The sequence below is a fragment of the Myotis davidii genome, unplaced genomic scaffold (genome assembly GCF_000327345.1).
Source record: "Myotis davidii unplaced genomic scaffold, ASM32734v1 scaffold150, whole genome shotgun sequence".
In the NCBI taxonomy this organism is placed as follows: Eukaryota; Metazoa; Chordata; class Mammalia; order Chiroptera; family Vespertilionidae; genus Myotis; species Myotis davidii.
In genome coordinates, this window is record NW_006283437.1 from 2,049,552 (window position 1) to 2,067,223 (window position 17,672).

The 17,672-nt window shown below is 54.1% G+C and overlaps 1 protein-coding gene across 1 annotated transcript in view; it reads right to left on the minus strand.

Moving 5' to 3' along the window:
* HS3ST2 (heparan sulfate-glucosamine 3-sulfotransferase 2) overlaps positions 1-17,672 on the minus strand; it is a 166,342-nt gene that overhangs the window by 68,671 nt on the left and 79,999 nt on the right. The window contains exon 5 of the mRNA XM_006753639.2: positions 17,509-17,669. Coding sequence (XP_006753702.1) covers positions 17,509-17,669 — 161 coding nt within the window. The remainder of the gene's footprint in view (positions 1-17,508; positions 17,670-17,672) is intronic.

Genomic DNA, 17,672 nt, shown 5'->3' on the forward strand with positions numbered 1-17,672 from the left:
TTCTGCTGGGGAAGGGGTTAAGAGGTTTTATTCCCTCCCTAACTTCAGGGGAAAATCCCTACCTGGGGAAACAACCTTTCTTGGAGAGGTGACCTTGGACCGGCTCCCGGCAGTGATTCTTCTTGGCATTGACTCCACGAGATGTTGAAAGGTGATGCGAGGAATCTGACACCTGCCTGATGAATAGCACTGTCCAGTTCTGTGAGATCTGATGGTTGTGGAACCAGCCTGATGGCTCTTTTAACCTCGTCCCACGAATGCTCCATTGGATTGAGAGCTGGTGATGGTGGGGGCCACCTAAGCAAGGGAAAGTCTCCCTCATGTTCTTGACACCCCTCCTGCACAATAAGAGCACCGTGGCATGGCACATTGTCTTGTTGGAAGAAGCCATCTCCACTGGGATACACCATCAACATGACAGGATGAACTTGATCAGCAATGATACTTAGGTATGGTGTGCTATTCAGATGTTGTTCACACAAATTAAAGGGCCCAAATCATGCGAGGAAAACATGCCCCAAACCATAACACTGCCCCCACCAGCTTGAAGGGTTGTACTTATGCATGTGGGGTGCATGCTTTCATGCTGTTTCCGCCAAATTCTCACTCTGCCATCTGCATGATGCAACTGGAAACATGATTCATCAGACCACATGACTTTTTTTCTAATGCTCAACTGTCCAATCCTTGTGTTCCTGTGCAAATTGGAAACATTTTATCTTGGTAACTGCAGATAGCAAAGGTGTTCGAACAGGCCTTCGGCTTCCATATCCCATTCGATGAGTGTACGGCTAATTTGCCTACAAACGTCAGGTGGTCATAATAATCTGGCCACTGTGTGTGTGTGTGTGTGTGTGTACCCACGTTCAAAGGCTGTTAAATCGCGTTGTTTACCCATATCTTCAGAAAAAAACCACTTCTACTGTCGTGGTAAACAACCTGCTTCCCTATTTAAAATGGTCTGGCCCTCTAGCAACTTCAGAGCAAAATTATAGCTAATTTGTCTACAAACGTCAGGTGGTCATAATAACCTGGCCACTCAGTGTATATTGCTCCTTCCCACCTTCTCCACATAAGGTGGCATGCGTTCTTCACCTTGTTATTTTTAACTGAGCGGTAGCCTTAAGAACTGTACAATGCAGTATATATGTATATTTCTTTAGCTGCCAAGCTGCCGGCACCATGTGGATATACCTTTATTTACTTATTTGCTTACTTATTTACTTATAGATAAATTATAATCAGAAAAAGTACAAGTATTTATATGTTGGGGACAATGGTGACCATAACAGGTGCCAGACGTCTTGATAAGTGGCATGATCATCACCTTTGAAATCGGTTACTATGAATAACCAAGCAGACCAGTCACCGGGAAGTGGTAGCGCCAGACAACATAATCCAGCTCTCCCGAAGCTGGCACAGAGGAAGGGGCATCGGGGGTGGCCCTCGAACCGCCTGCACACACACTCCTGCTCTACTAAGCTTTACGACCCGCACTGCCCCCCTCCACCTTCCCATCACTGCGTCCCCACCACTGTGTTAAATTACCTCCTGGTCACGCCCCACCTGTGACCTCCCTCTTCAGCTACACAGGCTCCTGAGTTACTGCAGCCACTTCCGCGAGTTCCATTATCACCCACGGGTGGGTAACACTCATATTTTTGCCTCCAGCCCAGGTGACTTCCGCCCAACCAACTGAGTAGTGACGTAGTCACCGTAGTCACCCAAGGAAAAGAAATGCACTCAGCCTAACTCGGTAAAACCCGGGGCCTGTGGGAGGTCGCAGGGCGCCGTGGCATCAAGGCCAGCATGAGGCCAGGCTGCAATGACTGCTCTGCTGTTCACGTGGTCTCTGTGCCCCATGTCAGATGCCACGGGAAGAGGGGACACGGTTGGAGGCCACCCTTAGCAGTGGCTGGAGTGGAGTCTGTGGCATGGGGGCGGTGGGAGCATGGGTTCCTGCCAAGGGCTGGGAAGAGGAGAGTGTGGGCCTCCTGTCTGGGGCGGCTCCTCCCAGCTCCGCCTGGACAGGGTCTGTTCCAGGAGCTTTTTGTCCCTGCTGAGTTGGCTCAGGGTGGAGGATGGGTGGACAGGGTGACGCCTCTAGCTCAATCCTTGGGCTGGTTGTAAGCAGGACAGACATGCTGTCAGGATTCTGTGAAGCGCCTGCTGGGTGTCTGTGCTGGCCACGGTGGCCTGGACCTAAATGGAATCTTCTGGACCTTAGCTTCAGACCACAGTGTCAGTCCCGAGTGTGGGCGTGTGATAGGGAAGATTTAAAGGCCACTACTATCCTTGATTCTAACTCATCACTGGGATGGAAGGTAGGGAGGTTCTTGAACTGGAAAAATTGGGGAGCTGGGTTTCTTTGACGATTAGGAATCACTATTGAGGGGTATATGATGCCTTTCAGTAGGTGAGCTGTATAGTCATGGATGTTTTAATTTTTATTACTATTTTGTAATCCTCACACAAGAACATGTTAAGTGATTTTAGAGAGAGGGGAAAGGAGGGGAGAGAGAGAGAGAGAGAGAGAGAGAGAGAGACAGAGAAATAGATAGATATGGGTCCTTTGCCTCCCCTATGTACCCCAACCGGGGATCAAACCTGCAACCTAGGTTTATGCCCTTACTGGGAATCGAACCCATGACCTTTCAGTGCACAGGAGGACTCTCCAACCAACTGAGCCACACTGGACAGGGCACATGGATGTTTTTAATATAAAATTTTACTTTTTATTTTATAAAGTATCTTAAAGTAAGACAGACTTTTTACTGGTGCTCAGCTCTATGAATTGTAACATGTGTAGAGTCATGTGACTACCACACAGTCAGGGTACAGAATATTCCATGGCCTCCAATTCCCTCACCTGCCTCTTGATGGTCACAGCACCACGCCCCCCCCCCCCCCAAAAAAAAACAACAACAACAACAACAGGGACCCACGGGTTGTTCTCTGTCCTTCAGCCTTCTCTGTTCGCGAGTGTCACGTAAATGGCAGCCTACAGCGCAGCCCTTGTTCACTCAGCACCATGCCTCCGCGACCCAACCTTCACAGCTTTTTAAAGAAGCCCTCAGTAAAGGTTTGCCTGGGTCACTTCAGTGGAATGGTAGGAACTTTGGGTTAGGCCTCAGGTAATACCTTCAAGAGCACACACTGCAGCTTATCACCCAGAGTCCAAAGTCACATGAAATGGATCCTGGAAAAAGACCTGAAAACACCACCAGGCTGGGTCTGCACCTGCAGCTCCTCCCAGGGCATTCGCTTCCCCCAGGATGCCCCGCCGATTTGCAATTAAATGGCAACCACAGCTCTGCAAACCACCCGGACTTTGGAGTGTCAGCCGGTCCCCCACGCTGCTGCTGGACCATGACACCCCAGTATGATAACCCAGTGACATCAAAGCTGAAGGATCTAGATCAGCGGTTCTCAACCTGTGGGTCGCGACCCCTTTGGCGGTCGAACGACCCTTTCACAGGGGTCTCCTAAGACCATCCTGCATGTCAGATATTTACATGACGATTCATAACAGTAGCAACATTACAGTTATGCAGTAGCAACGAAAATAATTTTATGGTTGGGTCACAACATGAGGAGCTGTATTTAAAGGGCCAGAAGGTTGAGAACCACTGGTCTAGGTGGTTGGGTCGGCATTTCCCGAAGTGCGGGGCGTGAAGCGCTAGTGATTAAAACCCATTGAGGTGGCACACAGACATGACTCTAAATGCCACATGGCCACATCATTGGGAAATAACTGCCTTCCCTTTCTCATTCCATCCGAAGCCTTTGATTACATCACGGAGACAGTCTTGGGTGCTGAAATGCTGTGAACACCCTCTCACAGCTTTGATTCTGTCTTTAACGGGAAAACGGAGCTGCCTCAGGCAGAACATGCCACAGGCAGCAGCTGACGCTGGGACCCCATCGCGCTGTTTGGCTCCTATGACTACTCTACTTCCAGCAATGGGGGTTCTCATTTAGGATGGCGATACCGAGTTTCACATTTAAGTAAATAAGTTAAGTCAAAAGGTATGAGTGGTCATCAATACCACGTAAAGGATATGAAGTATTTCCAGATGCAGCCAACACTGAACCGTGAGGATGGCTGAAGGTTGAGGAGCAGCGTGTCAAATTGTAGGTGGGACTGTGATGACACGGTGACGGGGGAGGAGTCTTAGACCGCGCGAGACAAGACCAAGGCCATGTGATCACCCAGCTCTCCCACCAAAGCTCCACGCGTCAGGGGCCCCGGTCCCAGGGAGCCACCATCACACCCACGCGTGGCTGGCGTTAAGGGAACCCTGTCACCTCTGACACAATTCGTCCTCCTGAGGGGCGGCTGCCTTCTTCTCTCCCTCTTGCCTCCTTGGCCCCGCCATCCCAACGTTCTCCCGTCACCCTGCAGGTGCCAACTGCTGGTCAAGGTGGAACAGAAACTCCTCCAGGCTGACCTTCCCGGCCCAGCCCGTAGCCTCTCCTTGTTAGCAAGACCCCACTGTCCGGGCTGGACTTCTGTCTGCACCAAACCACCGACTCAGAGAGGTGCTCACGTCCATGCAGGCCAGTTTGTCTCTAAGCCGCGCACCTCTGAGCACCTCTGCCTTATCAACGACCGACGCCAAAAGCAGCCCGCGGGAGGGTGGGCGCCGTGCGCTGCTCTGGCGGGCACGGCGAGCTGGGCACAGTGACCAGCTGCAGAGCGGCCGGTTCTATAACCAAATGGGTTTCTCCAACCACGGGTCATCCTGCTCCAGGTTCGTCCCCTCCCTATGGCCTGAGAAGACCCCACTCTCCTCACCTTCACTAAGGTCCACATCAGGCCTCTCGTTCCAGGCATCCCCATCAGTGTAGTGAGGGTCATACCCCCTCCACGCACAGCCCAGGAATAAGACCTAACATGTACTTATTGACGCTGAGTCACCACAACCTTAGGAGGTGAGAGCGCTTAAAATCCTGTCTCACATGAAGAAAGCCGAGCTTAGAAAGGCGACGTGCTCACCGCGCAGCTCTAAGAGCCGGAGGCTGGTGAGAACGCAGTAAGGCCCGTTTCCAAGGCCCAGCCTCACAGGATCATGAAAGAACAGCTGACAGGTGACATCGGCCCACAAACGTGTCCTGTTGGGTACCCGTGTTCTATAAAAGTCTTGAATCAGTCAGACACAATTATAAACTGACAACTCACACTTTTTAAATTGCCATATTTTGAGCTTTTTTCTTAAAAAAAAAACCCACAATAAAACCTAGAAGACCTGGCAACACAGGGATGGCAAAAAGTCTGTTGGGATTGACTGGCTGTCGTCTCCTCCAGTGGGACCAGCACTCTCTCTGAATGGGACCACCACCCCCCATTATCGTCCCACAGCCAGCGTCATTCTTCATGCTCGTGCCCAGAGTCCCTGGGGATGTGGCATCTATGATGCCATCACTGCTCCAAGCTGCCTCTCCCTGGGCCAGCTCTGCAGCTGGTCACTGTGCCCAGCTTGCAGTGCCATGCCCAGAGCAGCTCAGGGCTGCCCCTCCTCCTGCACGCTCCCCTGGGCATCTGCCACCTGAACGGGCGCGCGGGCTCAGAGCTTCGTGGTGTAGGGACAGCCTTGTTTGCACAGCTGTCATCTGAATCAGGTCCAGACCCGAGTACCTATAAAAACGGCTCTGACATAAGTAGCTCCCGCAGTCACTTATGCCCACTTCCTCCTCTTTGTCCTTGGCAGGGAGAACAATGGAATGAAGTCAGGTTCTTTCCCTCCCGGAGAAATGACTGGCAGAGGGAGAGAGGCCACGCGGCCCAAGAGCGTCTGGCTCGCAGAGACGTTTACGCTGAGGAAATGCAAGAAAGGAGCCTGAAGTACAAGGTTGCCACCACAGAGCTCTGCAATGACTTAACCCATTTTTTCACGGAATTAATAATTCAGGTTCCAAGGTATTTCAGCCAGAAGTGGCCATAAGCTGGGGAGGGCTTACCGACCACTTCTGAAAGGCCATTGATCCTGGGAGAGGCGGCCTCCACTTGACGCCACCCCGCCATCCCGCTGGAGCAGAATGAGTGGGGAGATGAGTCCCCATCTTCCTTACAACCACCAGAGCAGCAGCGCGGCGCGGAGGCTGCGGAAGCAGAGCGCACTCCCCCACGCTCCGCAGCTCTGGGGAAGTCGCCAGGCTTGGGTCCCAGTCAGCTCGCAGGAGACCATGGCGGCGTTCAATTCTGTTTGAAGGAAACCACACACACACAAATCCCCGACATCGAGCAACGTCATCAAGGCAGCGCCTTGCCGTGCGTGTCGAGGAGGCTGGAACCAGAACAACACGCAGCGTGACACGCGCCTTTCTCAACCGTCCAGGGACCTCAAGAGGTGACCTAAGAGCAGTGCCTGACAAAAGGCCTCGAGGAGCCCTGGGAAGAGGGACTGTGCCACCGGCCACCTGTCTGCGGTGGCCCTGCCGCCTCTTAGTCACAGCAGGCCGGGACTCCTCTCTCCGGTTCGCTCAAGGGCACCTTCAGACAGGTGCCTGCCAGTCACGCCAGGGGCCGAATTGGCAAGTATGTCAGATTCAAACGCCAGCCTGTCACCTGCAAGGGCTGGAAAGATGTCAAGCCCTTGATAGAGGTCGTCATCACCGCCGCCTTTGCCCCATGCACCCCATCGGCAATCCTGTGGCTGCCCACCTCGCCCCCACTGTGGCCACTGCAAAGGCCTCCTGACCAGTTGCCCTGTCTCCACCCGCTCCAGCGCAGCCCGAGAGCCTTGGGACTTGTAAGGTCTTGGCTGTGTAGCCCCTCCTCAGTGAGTCCTTTCGGACCAGCCCGTCTAGATCTGCACCCTCCTGCCACCGCTCCCCTCAGGCTCCCCACAGCACTGCCGGTCCCATGTGCCATGGACGTGACGTACTTGTCCATCTCCTGACCTCTGCTCCCACCCCACAGTAGGTGAGCACCGTGGGGCAGGGGTTTTGCTCCTCACTGCTCTCTCCCCAGGGATCATGACAGTACCCAGCACAGAGTAGGTGCTCAATAAATTCCTGTGGAGACGAGGGCTGGGTCACAGCATCTGAATCCTGCCTTCTCTCCCCCAGTCTCTCTAGACCCACGTGTGAAAGGCTACAAAAGCACTGGGGCCAGCGTGCGGCCTTGGAGCAGACTCACCGACTCCTACTTACCCCTAAGCCTAACTGTACACATTCAACAGCTGTCGACTGAGCACCCACTGTTTGCCAGGCACTGTTCTGGCTCTGGGGATACAGGCATGAACACGACAGACAAGATCCCTGCTCTCAGGGGTTTTTGAGTCTAGTTGGGGAGAGTCAGAAAAACACACACGCACAAGATCATCTGAGATTGCAACAAGAAGGACCAAGTAAATAAAACAAGGTGCTGCTGGCAGGGGAGCGGCGCTGGGCGGCTCAGGAAGGGTCTGAGGTGACATGTGAGCTGGAGCGCTAGATCCAGGCGGCAGCAATGCACGCCCCTAAAGCTGAGGCTTCAGCTCCCCCACAGCCTCTCCGACCTGCCCCAGGCAGGAGCCCCTCCTCTGTGCCCCCACATCCAGGAGTGTTCTCTTAGCAAGTCTTGCCATTGGATTTCTCTGCCCCTTCAGTTCTTTAAAGAAGATCTCTTCTTTCTCATCTTTATTTTTCCAGGGTTTGGCTCGGTGCCTGGCACACAGCAGGGGGTCAATAAATGCATGCAGAACTCAAGTAATCTGAACCAATTTTATTTTATGATTTGATTGTAAGCAAAGGTGAAATCATGGGATGAATATATTTAGGAAAAACATCCTTACAAGACCACCCGTCCCCTGCAGAAGTCCTTCGCTAGCCCACGGAGACCCCTAACGCGCCACCTCCTCCAGGACGTGTTCCCAAGGCCATGCAGGTAGATTCTGTCTCCTCGTCATGCGATAGCTTTGCTTGTATCTCTATGATGATACCTGCCACCATCTGACTTATGTAAAAACCTCCATGAACATGTGATGACCCCACCAAACAACGAAGAGCCCAGTGGAGGGTCTGCGTCCTATTCATCGCTAGGTCCTCGGCACTGAGCTCAGTAACAGCCCGACGGCAAACATCAATGACCAATGATGACAGCTGACGCGCACTGGACACCTTCCACATGCCGGACATTTCTGAGCCCTGTCCTCCCCACAGCAGCCCCACGTGGCAGGGAGTGTGACTGTCCCGTGTGCACGGGGACTGAGGCACAGAGAAGCCACAGGCTGGTGGACACACCGGGCAGGAGGTGCAACTGAGGTCTCCACTCTTCATCTGATTCAAGAGCCCAAGCTTTGAATCTCTGTTGCAGTGGCCGCCCTGTCCGTCCCCGCGAGTGCATCTCATCCATGCCTCTGCTCTCCCTCCCTCCACAGGCGGCTCCCAGCCAGCCAAGGGGGGCCTGGGGCTCCCGCACCCAGCAGTGAGCCTTGGCCAGGGCACCCCTTCCCTTCCCCACCAATGGCCACCTGCCCGGCGAGAGGCAAGCTTGGGGAGCTGCGCTCAGACGCCCTGGGTTGCTTCCGTTGATCACATGGGAAGTCCGCGCAGCTTTCTCAGGCGGAGCTCCTTTCTGTGTCCAGAGAACCAGCACTGCCTCCCCCTTCCTTCGCTGAGAGGACACTGTGGAGAGAGCGCAGTGACCCCACCCCGGGATGCGCTGAGCCTCGTGCCAGGTGCGCGGAGCGGAGCCGCACATGGCAGCCTGGCTTTTAAAGACGCCCGGTCCCCGCGGGCCTCACGCTTTCGTTATGTTCTGTAGCTTTAAATCCTGATTCAACTACTGTATCTTTCAATTACAGCTGACATTCAATATTATTTTATATTAGCTTCAGGTACGTGGCACAGTGGTTAGTTATTTATGTATTTCCAGTAGTCAACTGACACATACATGGTTATTACAACACTACGGACTGCATTCCCTGTGACTACTCTGGGACTGCCAGGTGTGCTTCTTACTCTCTCTCTGTTTTCCACCCCCCGCCCCCTTCCCCTCTGGCCACCATCAGTCTGCTCACGCCTCCAGGCCTCTGCTTCTATTGTGTTCGTCAGTTTATTTTGTTCATTAGACTCCACATGTACGTGAGATCATACGGTGTCTGTCTTTTTGTCTGACTTATTTCACTCAGCACCATACCCTCCAGGTCCACCCATGTTGTCTCCATGGTGAGATGCCGTTCTTTTTTATGAGCCTCATAATTGTTTTAAAAGGCAGGAGCCCCTTTCCCTAGACTTGCTGCCTGACTTTTGCAACACTGACGCCTGTGGGCACGTGACAACCTAGGCCCGTGGTTGGCAAACGGTGGCTCGTGAGCCACATGCGGCTCTTGGCCCCTTGAGTGTGGCTCTTCCACAAAATACCACATGCGGGCGTGCACGTACAGTGCGAAGTTGACTTAAAACTTGAAGTAAAGTTTATGAAGTTAATTTTAGGGGACGTTGTGGAGTGAAAGAAGATGTAGTGTTGAGGATTGAGAAAGGCACGTGGAGATGGTTTGGACATGTAGAGAGGATGAACGAAAGGAGATAGATGAAACAAGTATACAAGGCGAGTGTGGATGGGAGAGTTGGAAGGGGTCGACCTCAACGAACGGACCTCAATCAGATTGAGGATGTTTTTAGCAAAGGCCAGCTTAGGAGTACCCTAATTAAGTTAATAACAATGTACCTACCTGTATAGTTTAAGTTTAAAAAATGTGTCCCTCAAAAGGAATTTCAATCGTTGTGCTGTTGCTATTTGGCTCTGTTCACTAATGAGTTTGCCGACCTCTGACCTGGGGAGGTAAAGGCCAGGGACCAGGCGGCTTTTCCACCGGAGGGCAGCGAAGAGCCCGCCCGCACCGGCCATGCTGCTTCTGCAGGGAGCCCCGCTCTCCCGAAGGCTGGCTCTCTCGCAATGCTGCGAGTCAAAATACATTTCTAAAAATGTTTCTTCATTTTTTTTTTGAAAAAATAAAAGAGAGAGAGAGGAACATCAGTGTCAAAGAGAAACATGGATGGGTTGCCTCCGTAAGCACGACGGGGCCCGAACCCTCAACCTGGGCATGTGCACTGGCTGGGAACTGAGCCGGCAACCCTTCCGTGCCGCGGTCCACGCTCAACCAACCGAGCCTCCCCGGCCAGGGCCCGGGTGCTCTTAATGCTCATATCTGTGCGGAGTTTCCGTTAGGCTGGTCCCTTCCCATCAGTAACACATCAACGTAACGCAAGCTAGAAGCGGCGGTGGGTTCACTGAGCTGGGCTTCTGCAGACTCCAGCAGGCTCCCCGGGGGCTGGCGTGCGCCCCATCCCGGGAATTTTAGCTTCGACAAAGACCTGCTGCCCATCGCCGAATCTCATGGGGAAAATGCCTCATCCTTCCCCCTTCACTTTCAAGCCTTCTGATTCCACGGGGGAATGCCTGGCATTAATATTAGTGCTTCTTAACCGCTCTAACTGGTCTTTCCGAAATATCCTCTTTTAAACAAAGACGGGCAGGCCTGAGGCCTCTCAGCCACCTCAGGCAGCGAAATCCAAGAGCACTGTTTGTTTTCAATCTATTTATTTTTACGATTACTTTCTAATCACGGCAAGTAACGCTGGCTTTCCATTTAGGGTGGTTTTCAAATGAAATTGCTTTTAAAAATATGCATTTTAACTATATTTGCATGATGTGTGTTGGGCTTACGAATGCACAGCACACCCCTGGAGGGTACACAAAAATGGACCCGGAGGGCTGGGAAAGGGAACGCGTGGCGGCACGGGCGGGAACGGGGGCAGTGTCATTAGCTCTCCTCGGTCACTTCTGAAGTTTGCACTATGAGAACATAGTTTCTATTCTAAAGTATATACACTGAAGGGAAAATGATCCAGTTCTTTACGGAAAAATTATAATTTTTAAATGTGTTAACTTACTCAACAATAGTAAGAGAATAATAATAGAGGGCGTGCCAGGTGGGCAGGGATCAGGAAGGCGGTGCCAGGACATATGAAGCCTGGAAAACCCACCGTCAGGGGCAGGGAGCAATGCCACGCCCAGAGCCCAGCTGGCCGCTCCCAGAACAGACCCCTGGTCTCTTACTCCGGGAGCTGCAGAGGCGGAGCCACGGTTAGTGCCCCTGACTTCAGAGGAGAAGAAACCCCAGATGGACAGCGCCAGGAACCCCACCGCCCCTCGCGCCCTGTTCCCTGGAGGAGCATCCAGCCTCCCCTGCCGCCCAGCTGTGGGCTGACAGGCAGCAATGACCTCTGAAATGCTGTTATTTCCACTCGCTGGTGGCTTTTTCCCACCTCGCCAGGCTGCCCGGGGACTACAAAGCACTCAGCCCATCACTGCCGCCGCCCTGAGAACACAGTGGCAGAGCCATGGCAGCCACCTGGCGCTGAGCCTGCCATGTGGGCGTTTGACAACTCAATGCATAGCCCGCCCTAGGGAGTGAGCCCTGGGGGACAGTGAGTCCCAGTGGTAGACTGGCTGGGCGACCTTTCAGACCCCTCCAGCCTGACTCAGCCCGTGCTTATGCCCCTGCCCCTCAGGTCCTCAGGGGACCCCCAACAAAGAGCCCTGCGCTCCCCGCACCTCCCCATTCGGCCACTCGGGAATGATGTGTGGGCTCTCACCGGAAGGGGTGATCCAGCCTGTGCAGGGAGCACCAGCGAGCACGCAGGGACCGCACACCGGGAGGGCCTGGAGGGGCCTGCAGGCAGCTGGGCGGCCAGCAGCCGTGAGGAACATGCCCGCACGCGTCTCACCTGCTGGTGGGTGTCAGCCTGCCCGCTCCCTCACTTCAGGACGGACGCCTTCGGGGAGATGGCATGGCGATAATCAGCACCAAAAACGGCCCACTCCTTGGCCAGAAGCGGCCCTTCTGGCTGCAGAGACCAGCAAGGAGGGGGTCCCCGCCCCGCCAGGCATCGGTGGTCTCCAGGGCAGCCGCGCTCTGGGGAGCGGATCCCACCCTCCGGAAGCTGGTACCTCACGGAGGCTGACCCCGCCCATCGTAGGTAGATCCTAATGCCAGACATTAAATGTGAGGGGCCACGATTTTAGATCCATGGTAAGTGGTATTTTCGCATTTTAACCTAACAGCCTTCACCGAGGGCTTTGGAGAAAGCTGTGCTTTTTAAAATTTTTCCTTGCAACTTCTTCCACTGTCCCTCTGCGCTCCAGGGAGCAAAGCCAGCTCTTCAAAAGGCCAGTCCTGCTCGCCCCTCTCAACGTCCTCCAGGGCCCGGCCGGAGCTGGGCGGTGGAGGGACTGTTGTATCGCCAGCGTCCTCCGGCGACAGGAGCTGCCAGGCGAGTGGGGATTTATGGACTCGGCGGTTTCATTTAATCAGTGTGTGCGACCTCCTCCTGGACCGAGGCTGCGCAACTCCTTACGGAGATGAGTCTGCACGGACATGTAATGGTGTGTGCGGGTGTGCCCTCCCAGGCATCTATGCACACTCAGCAGCATGGATAAATGTGTGCCATGTGTGTGCGGGTGTGCCCTCCCAGGCATCTGTGCACACTCAACAGCATGGATAAGTGTGTGTCATGTGTGTGTGAGTGTGCCCTCCCAGGCATCTGTGCACACTCAACAGCATGGATAAGTGTGTGTCATGTGTGTGTGAGTGTGCCCTCCCAGTCATCTGTGCACACTCAACAGCATGGATAAGCATATGTCATGTGTGTGTGAGTGTGCCCTCCCAGGCATCTGTGCACACTCAACAGCATGGATAAATGGGTGCCATGTGTGTGCGGGTGTGCCCTCCCAGGCATCTATGCACACTCAACAGCATGGTTAAGTGTGTGTGGGGGTGTGCCGCCCAGGCATCTGTGCACACTCAATAGCATGGATAAGCGTGTGTCATGTGTGTGTGAGTGTGCCCTCCCAGGCATCTATGCACACTCAGCAGCATGGATAAGTGTGTGTGGGGGTGTGCCACCCAGGCATCTGTGTACACTCAACAACATGGATAAGTGTGTGACATGTGTGCGTGAGTGTGCCCTCCCAGGCATCTATGCACACTCAGCAGCACGGATAAGTGTGTGTGGGGGTGTGCCGCCCAGGCATCTGCGCCCACTCAACAGAATAGATAAGTGTGTGCCGTGTGTGCGCACACTCAACAAACGTGGATAAGTGTGTGTGGGGGGGTGCCGCCCAGGCATCTGTGCCCACTCAACAGAATAGATAAGTGTGTGCCGTGTGTGTGCACACTCAACAAACGTGGATAAGTGTGTGTGGGGGTGTGCCGCCCAGGCATCTGTGCCCACTCAACAGAATAGATAAGTGTGTGTCGTGTGTGTGCACACTCAACAAGCATGGATAACTGTGTGTTGTCTTGATCACTTTCTTAAAGATTCCTCTGTCTTAACTATTTCCCTGGCCTCTGCCTTTGGTTTTATTCCTTCCTAAATTTTGTCCCTAAAGATTAATTTCTTGACTGCAGTGAGCTGGATAAAGCAATAGACCTTATTCTGTGTTTTTACTCTCTTTCTTATGTAAACATTGCCTCTGGGGCAAATACTGTGTCTTCCTTGTCTCACACGGTCCCAGACCACCATCCACAATGAACAAATAAATACGCAGTGGATTGGAGTCTAAAATTTACAGAACGGGCTCATCTATCAAGATGCAGACACCGGAGCACAGAGTCAATGATCACAGATTACCCTGCTCTTGCCGGCATTTCAGTGTGTTAGAGAGGCTCACCTCCTCTTCACAATGCTCCCCACCCATCGCCGAAAACCAACAAAACTCACCCTCCCCAAGACGCCAACACCTACTGGATGAGGCACAGCTCATATCTCTTTATAAAAGATGAAGACCCTGGCCTGGCTGGTGTGGCTCAGTAGTTGAGCATCAACCCATGAACCAGAAGGTCATGGTTTGATTCCTGGTCATGGCTCAATCCCCAGCAGGGGGTGTGCAGGAGGCAGCCAATCAATGATTCTCTCTCATCATTGATGTTTCTATCTTTCTCTGTCGCTCCCTTCCTCTCTGAAATCAATTGGGAAAAAAAAAAGATGAAGAGCCTGACCTTCAAGCAGCCTCACTCCCAACCCTGGCGAATGAGCACCCTGAGATGACCTTAGACCGGGGAGTGTTACCACACGGGCTGTCTTACGGATTCTCACAAGACCGTGAGGCAGGGCAGGCAGCATTCCCATTTTAAAGGGGAGCAAACTGACAACTAGAAATGTGAGGTGACTTTTTATCGAAGGGAGGGAGCAAAAATGAAAATAAAATTGAAGCAGAACTGAAAGGAAAATTTAAGGCCAGGACCCTTGCTTGTCTCATGGAACTACTTTCCCGCCATTAGTTAACTCCTCAGCCCCATCTGGTGACAGCAGCCCAGCAGAAATCCACCCTTTGATACTGATAGTACTGAGGTGATCCCAGGGTGGGGAGCGCAAGGGTCAGGGGATCGTGGCAGCAGTGGTAACCTTCTGCCTTATCTCCATGGACCAGAGTTCCAGGCACTGTCAGTGTTTCATTCACCCTTCAGAACAGCCCCTGTGAGAGTTACCGGGTGCCCTCCTCCGCCCAGCGCACGGAGATGCAGAAAGGTCACTCTGCCTCCACCCCAGCATCCAGGTGACCACCTCCAGCCTCTGGCCGGTGCTGGCCCGGTCCCTCCTCAGGGCGGTTTCACTGTGCCCACCAGGCAGGCAGCGAGCCCACCCGACTCTGCAGGCCCAGCTGCCTCCCTGGGGAGGAAACTGAAAGAAGGGAACCCGGCAAGAAGGATAGGGGAGGGGAGAGCTTCCCTGAGGGGACCTCAGGAAATACCTAAAGGGAGGTACCACTGCGGAGGGCGGGGCTCTGCTTGGGTGGCCTGACCAGGGCTGGTTCCCAAGAGAGAGCTCGGGCTGGGAGCAAGGAAGGTGCACACTGATGGTGTCCCCTCTAGCTGCGTCACCGCCTTCAGGCACCGCGTGTCACCTCCTGGCTTACCTCTGTCTGCCCACAGCACAAAGTCTCTCCTTTGGGTTGAGGGTAAAGCTATTAATTTTCCCGTTGTCCATCCAATCTGGGCTCTGGCCGCAGGAACTTATCCCCAGGGGCTTAGCAGGGACAAGTCACATGAGACCCACTGCCAGAGCTCTGCAACTCCACTTTTGGGAAACAGTCCACCACAGAGGGCACACGGGGCCAGTCTGCCAGTGGACCCTGGCTTCCTGGTGGCCAGCGTGTGGAGCGTGGTTAGAGCACCTGCTGGAATGCACACGTGCTGGTCCTAACTGCATCCGTTCGCTGGGACCCTGTTCCACATGCTCCTCCCGGGGTTCCAGTTCTCACATCTGTGAAACAGTTGGGGCAGCAGGCCGGCGGGAGCATCACGGCCCCTGCCGTTCAACTTGTGGAATTCAGGAATCAAGTGGGACCGTGGGCTTTTAAGGACCTCAGGAATCCCCTTCATCTCCTCAATTAATGCTTATTACTTGAGTGATAATAACGGGTAAAACACACAGACAGAATTGCTCTGGAAATTATGGAAACACCATCCAAACGGAAACAGCATCCAAATGGTATTACCTGAGCATAGATGGCAATTCACAAGCAGACCCCCAGGCTAGTTGCTCTTTTAGAAATAGGAAGGGAGAAGGGAGGATAAGTCAGACCCCAGACATGGAGCTGTCAGCGTGCTTGATGTTAAATAAAACCTACCAAGACTCAGCTGAGAATTTTAGCAGAATCCAAATGTGCTATATGAAAAAAAAGGCACGGCTCCCATCTCGAAGGTTCACAGCTAAGCTGGCTTAGAATCACACATGCCAAGGTTAAAAATAAAAAGCAGCCATCCCTGAAAGACACGGCCTGGGAAGAAGCCTGAGGCGCGGCGTTGGGGGAGCGGGAAGAGGGCAGAGACTGCAGGGCACGGGTGTTTGCTGGACACAATATCTAACGGCCAGATGCCCAGAACGTTGTGATTTTTGCACATAAATAGCACTTCCCATTGGCAAAGGGCTTCATGATGATCTCCAGCCTTTCCCCCGAGGAAACCCTCTGTGCAGTAGAGTGTGACCATGACGGACCCACACAGGGCTCTGCGGGTCCAAGCACTGGCGTCCCCCTCCTGGGGCCGGGCTCCGGCTCTGTCCCTGCTCACCTCAGATGCCCAGATGGGTACCTGTGGGTCACAGCTTGGAAAGCACCGGACCAGCCTTTCTGGGCCACCCTATGCCACTGAGCCAACATAACGGCGCTGGGCCACCCCCAGGCCAGCTATCCCACTGGGCTCTCCCGGAGACAGACAGACTACATGCCTGCCTTTCTCCCGAGCATGGCAAGTGTGCCACCCTTGCTCCCACAACCATGCCCATTGAAGGCCCACCGGCAAGGATGGATGTCAGCCCCTTGCCCCGCTTCTTGCAAATCCAGGGCCCCTATTATGAGCCTAGTGGGGTCCTTCTAATAAAGTTGTCCTTTGCCCAATATACTTAGGACTAATTCCTAATGGGTTTATTTTTATACAAATTTTAAAAATAATTCTCAGCTACTGTGCAATTACCCTCCCCAGTTCCAATCTAGGAAGACCTTTCTAGAAAGTCTACAGGGGGTCAGGGGAATGTGGGCAAGTCTGGGAGCCATGTGTTATGGGGAACCTATACATTATATCTTCCCCAGGATACCCCGATCAGCCAACACATGGGCCAGGCCTACACCTCAGCACCATAAAGGGCTTGGGAGGTACATGGACAGTGGCAGCTGCCACCTTCCAGAAGCTTCAGGCTGCCCCCAGACCCACCAACTTGAGTGGGTCAGCACTGCAGCCAGCGGAGGAGTGGGCTGGCTGCTCCTACAACCCTGGCCAATCTTCATCTGAGCACTCACAGTATCCCAAACTCCCCATCTTGGCGGCTGGTCTAGAAGCGTCACCCAGTTGGCACGATAAAGCAGTAGGAAGACCTGGAGCCAGCCAGGGCACAGGCTGCTTCTGTGCCGTGTGATGGATGAGAACACCGAGGCTCAAAGTGTTTCAGGGATTTGCTCAAGCTAAGCGAGAGCCAAGCCTCAGATCCAGGCGTCCTTTCCCTGTCTACAACCGGGAACTCGGGGTCAGAGGGGCGGGTCTCAGCCCAGCTAACACAGCAAAACCTGGGGCTGGACGTGAGCCTGCAGAAGGGAACCTCCTCCTCCGGCACCTCTGGGTGCCCTCGCTCATCCGGTTGGAACTGTGGGGGCCTCCCCAAGCACAGAGCCCTGTCGCCAAGGTCCTCCTGTTCTACTTTCCATCCTTCTCAGGGCGGAGGCCGGGGGAGGGCTGTGGAGGCGTCCTCCCTGCCCTTCCCTGGGCACCAGACTCCATCCCAAAGGCTGGGCAGGGAGTCGCCCGCTGCCCGCCCTGAATCGGCTAGAGCCCTCCCTTCCCTGCAGTGACAACAGCCTTTGCCATTCAAGAAACCGCGTGTCCAAAGAATCCGAAGTTCTGGGTAACCCCACGCGTGTCAGCCTGAGCCCACACGACCAGCCGGTGACAGGGAGAGAAAACGCAGAGGTGGCTCCGAGCATGAAGCCGGGTGGGGAGCAGGCGCGCGGGGCGGCCCCCTTACCTGTACCAGTCCAGCCCGCGCCCGTAGTTCCTGTCGAAGAAGTGGGGCTCGGTGCCCAAGGCCCGCACGTCCGGGTGCACGCGGATGAACTCCAGCACGGCGCGCGTGCCGCCCTTCTTCACGCCCACGATCAGGGCCTGGGGCAGCCGCTTCGTGCCCGGCTT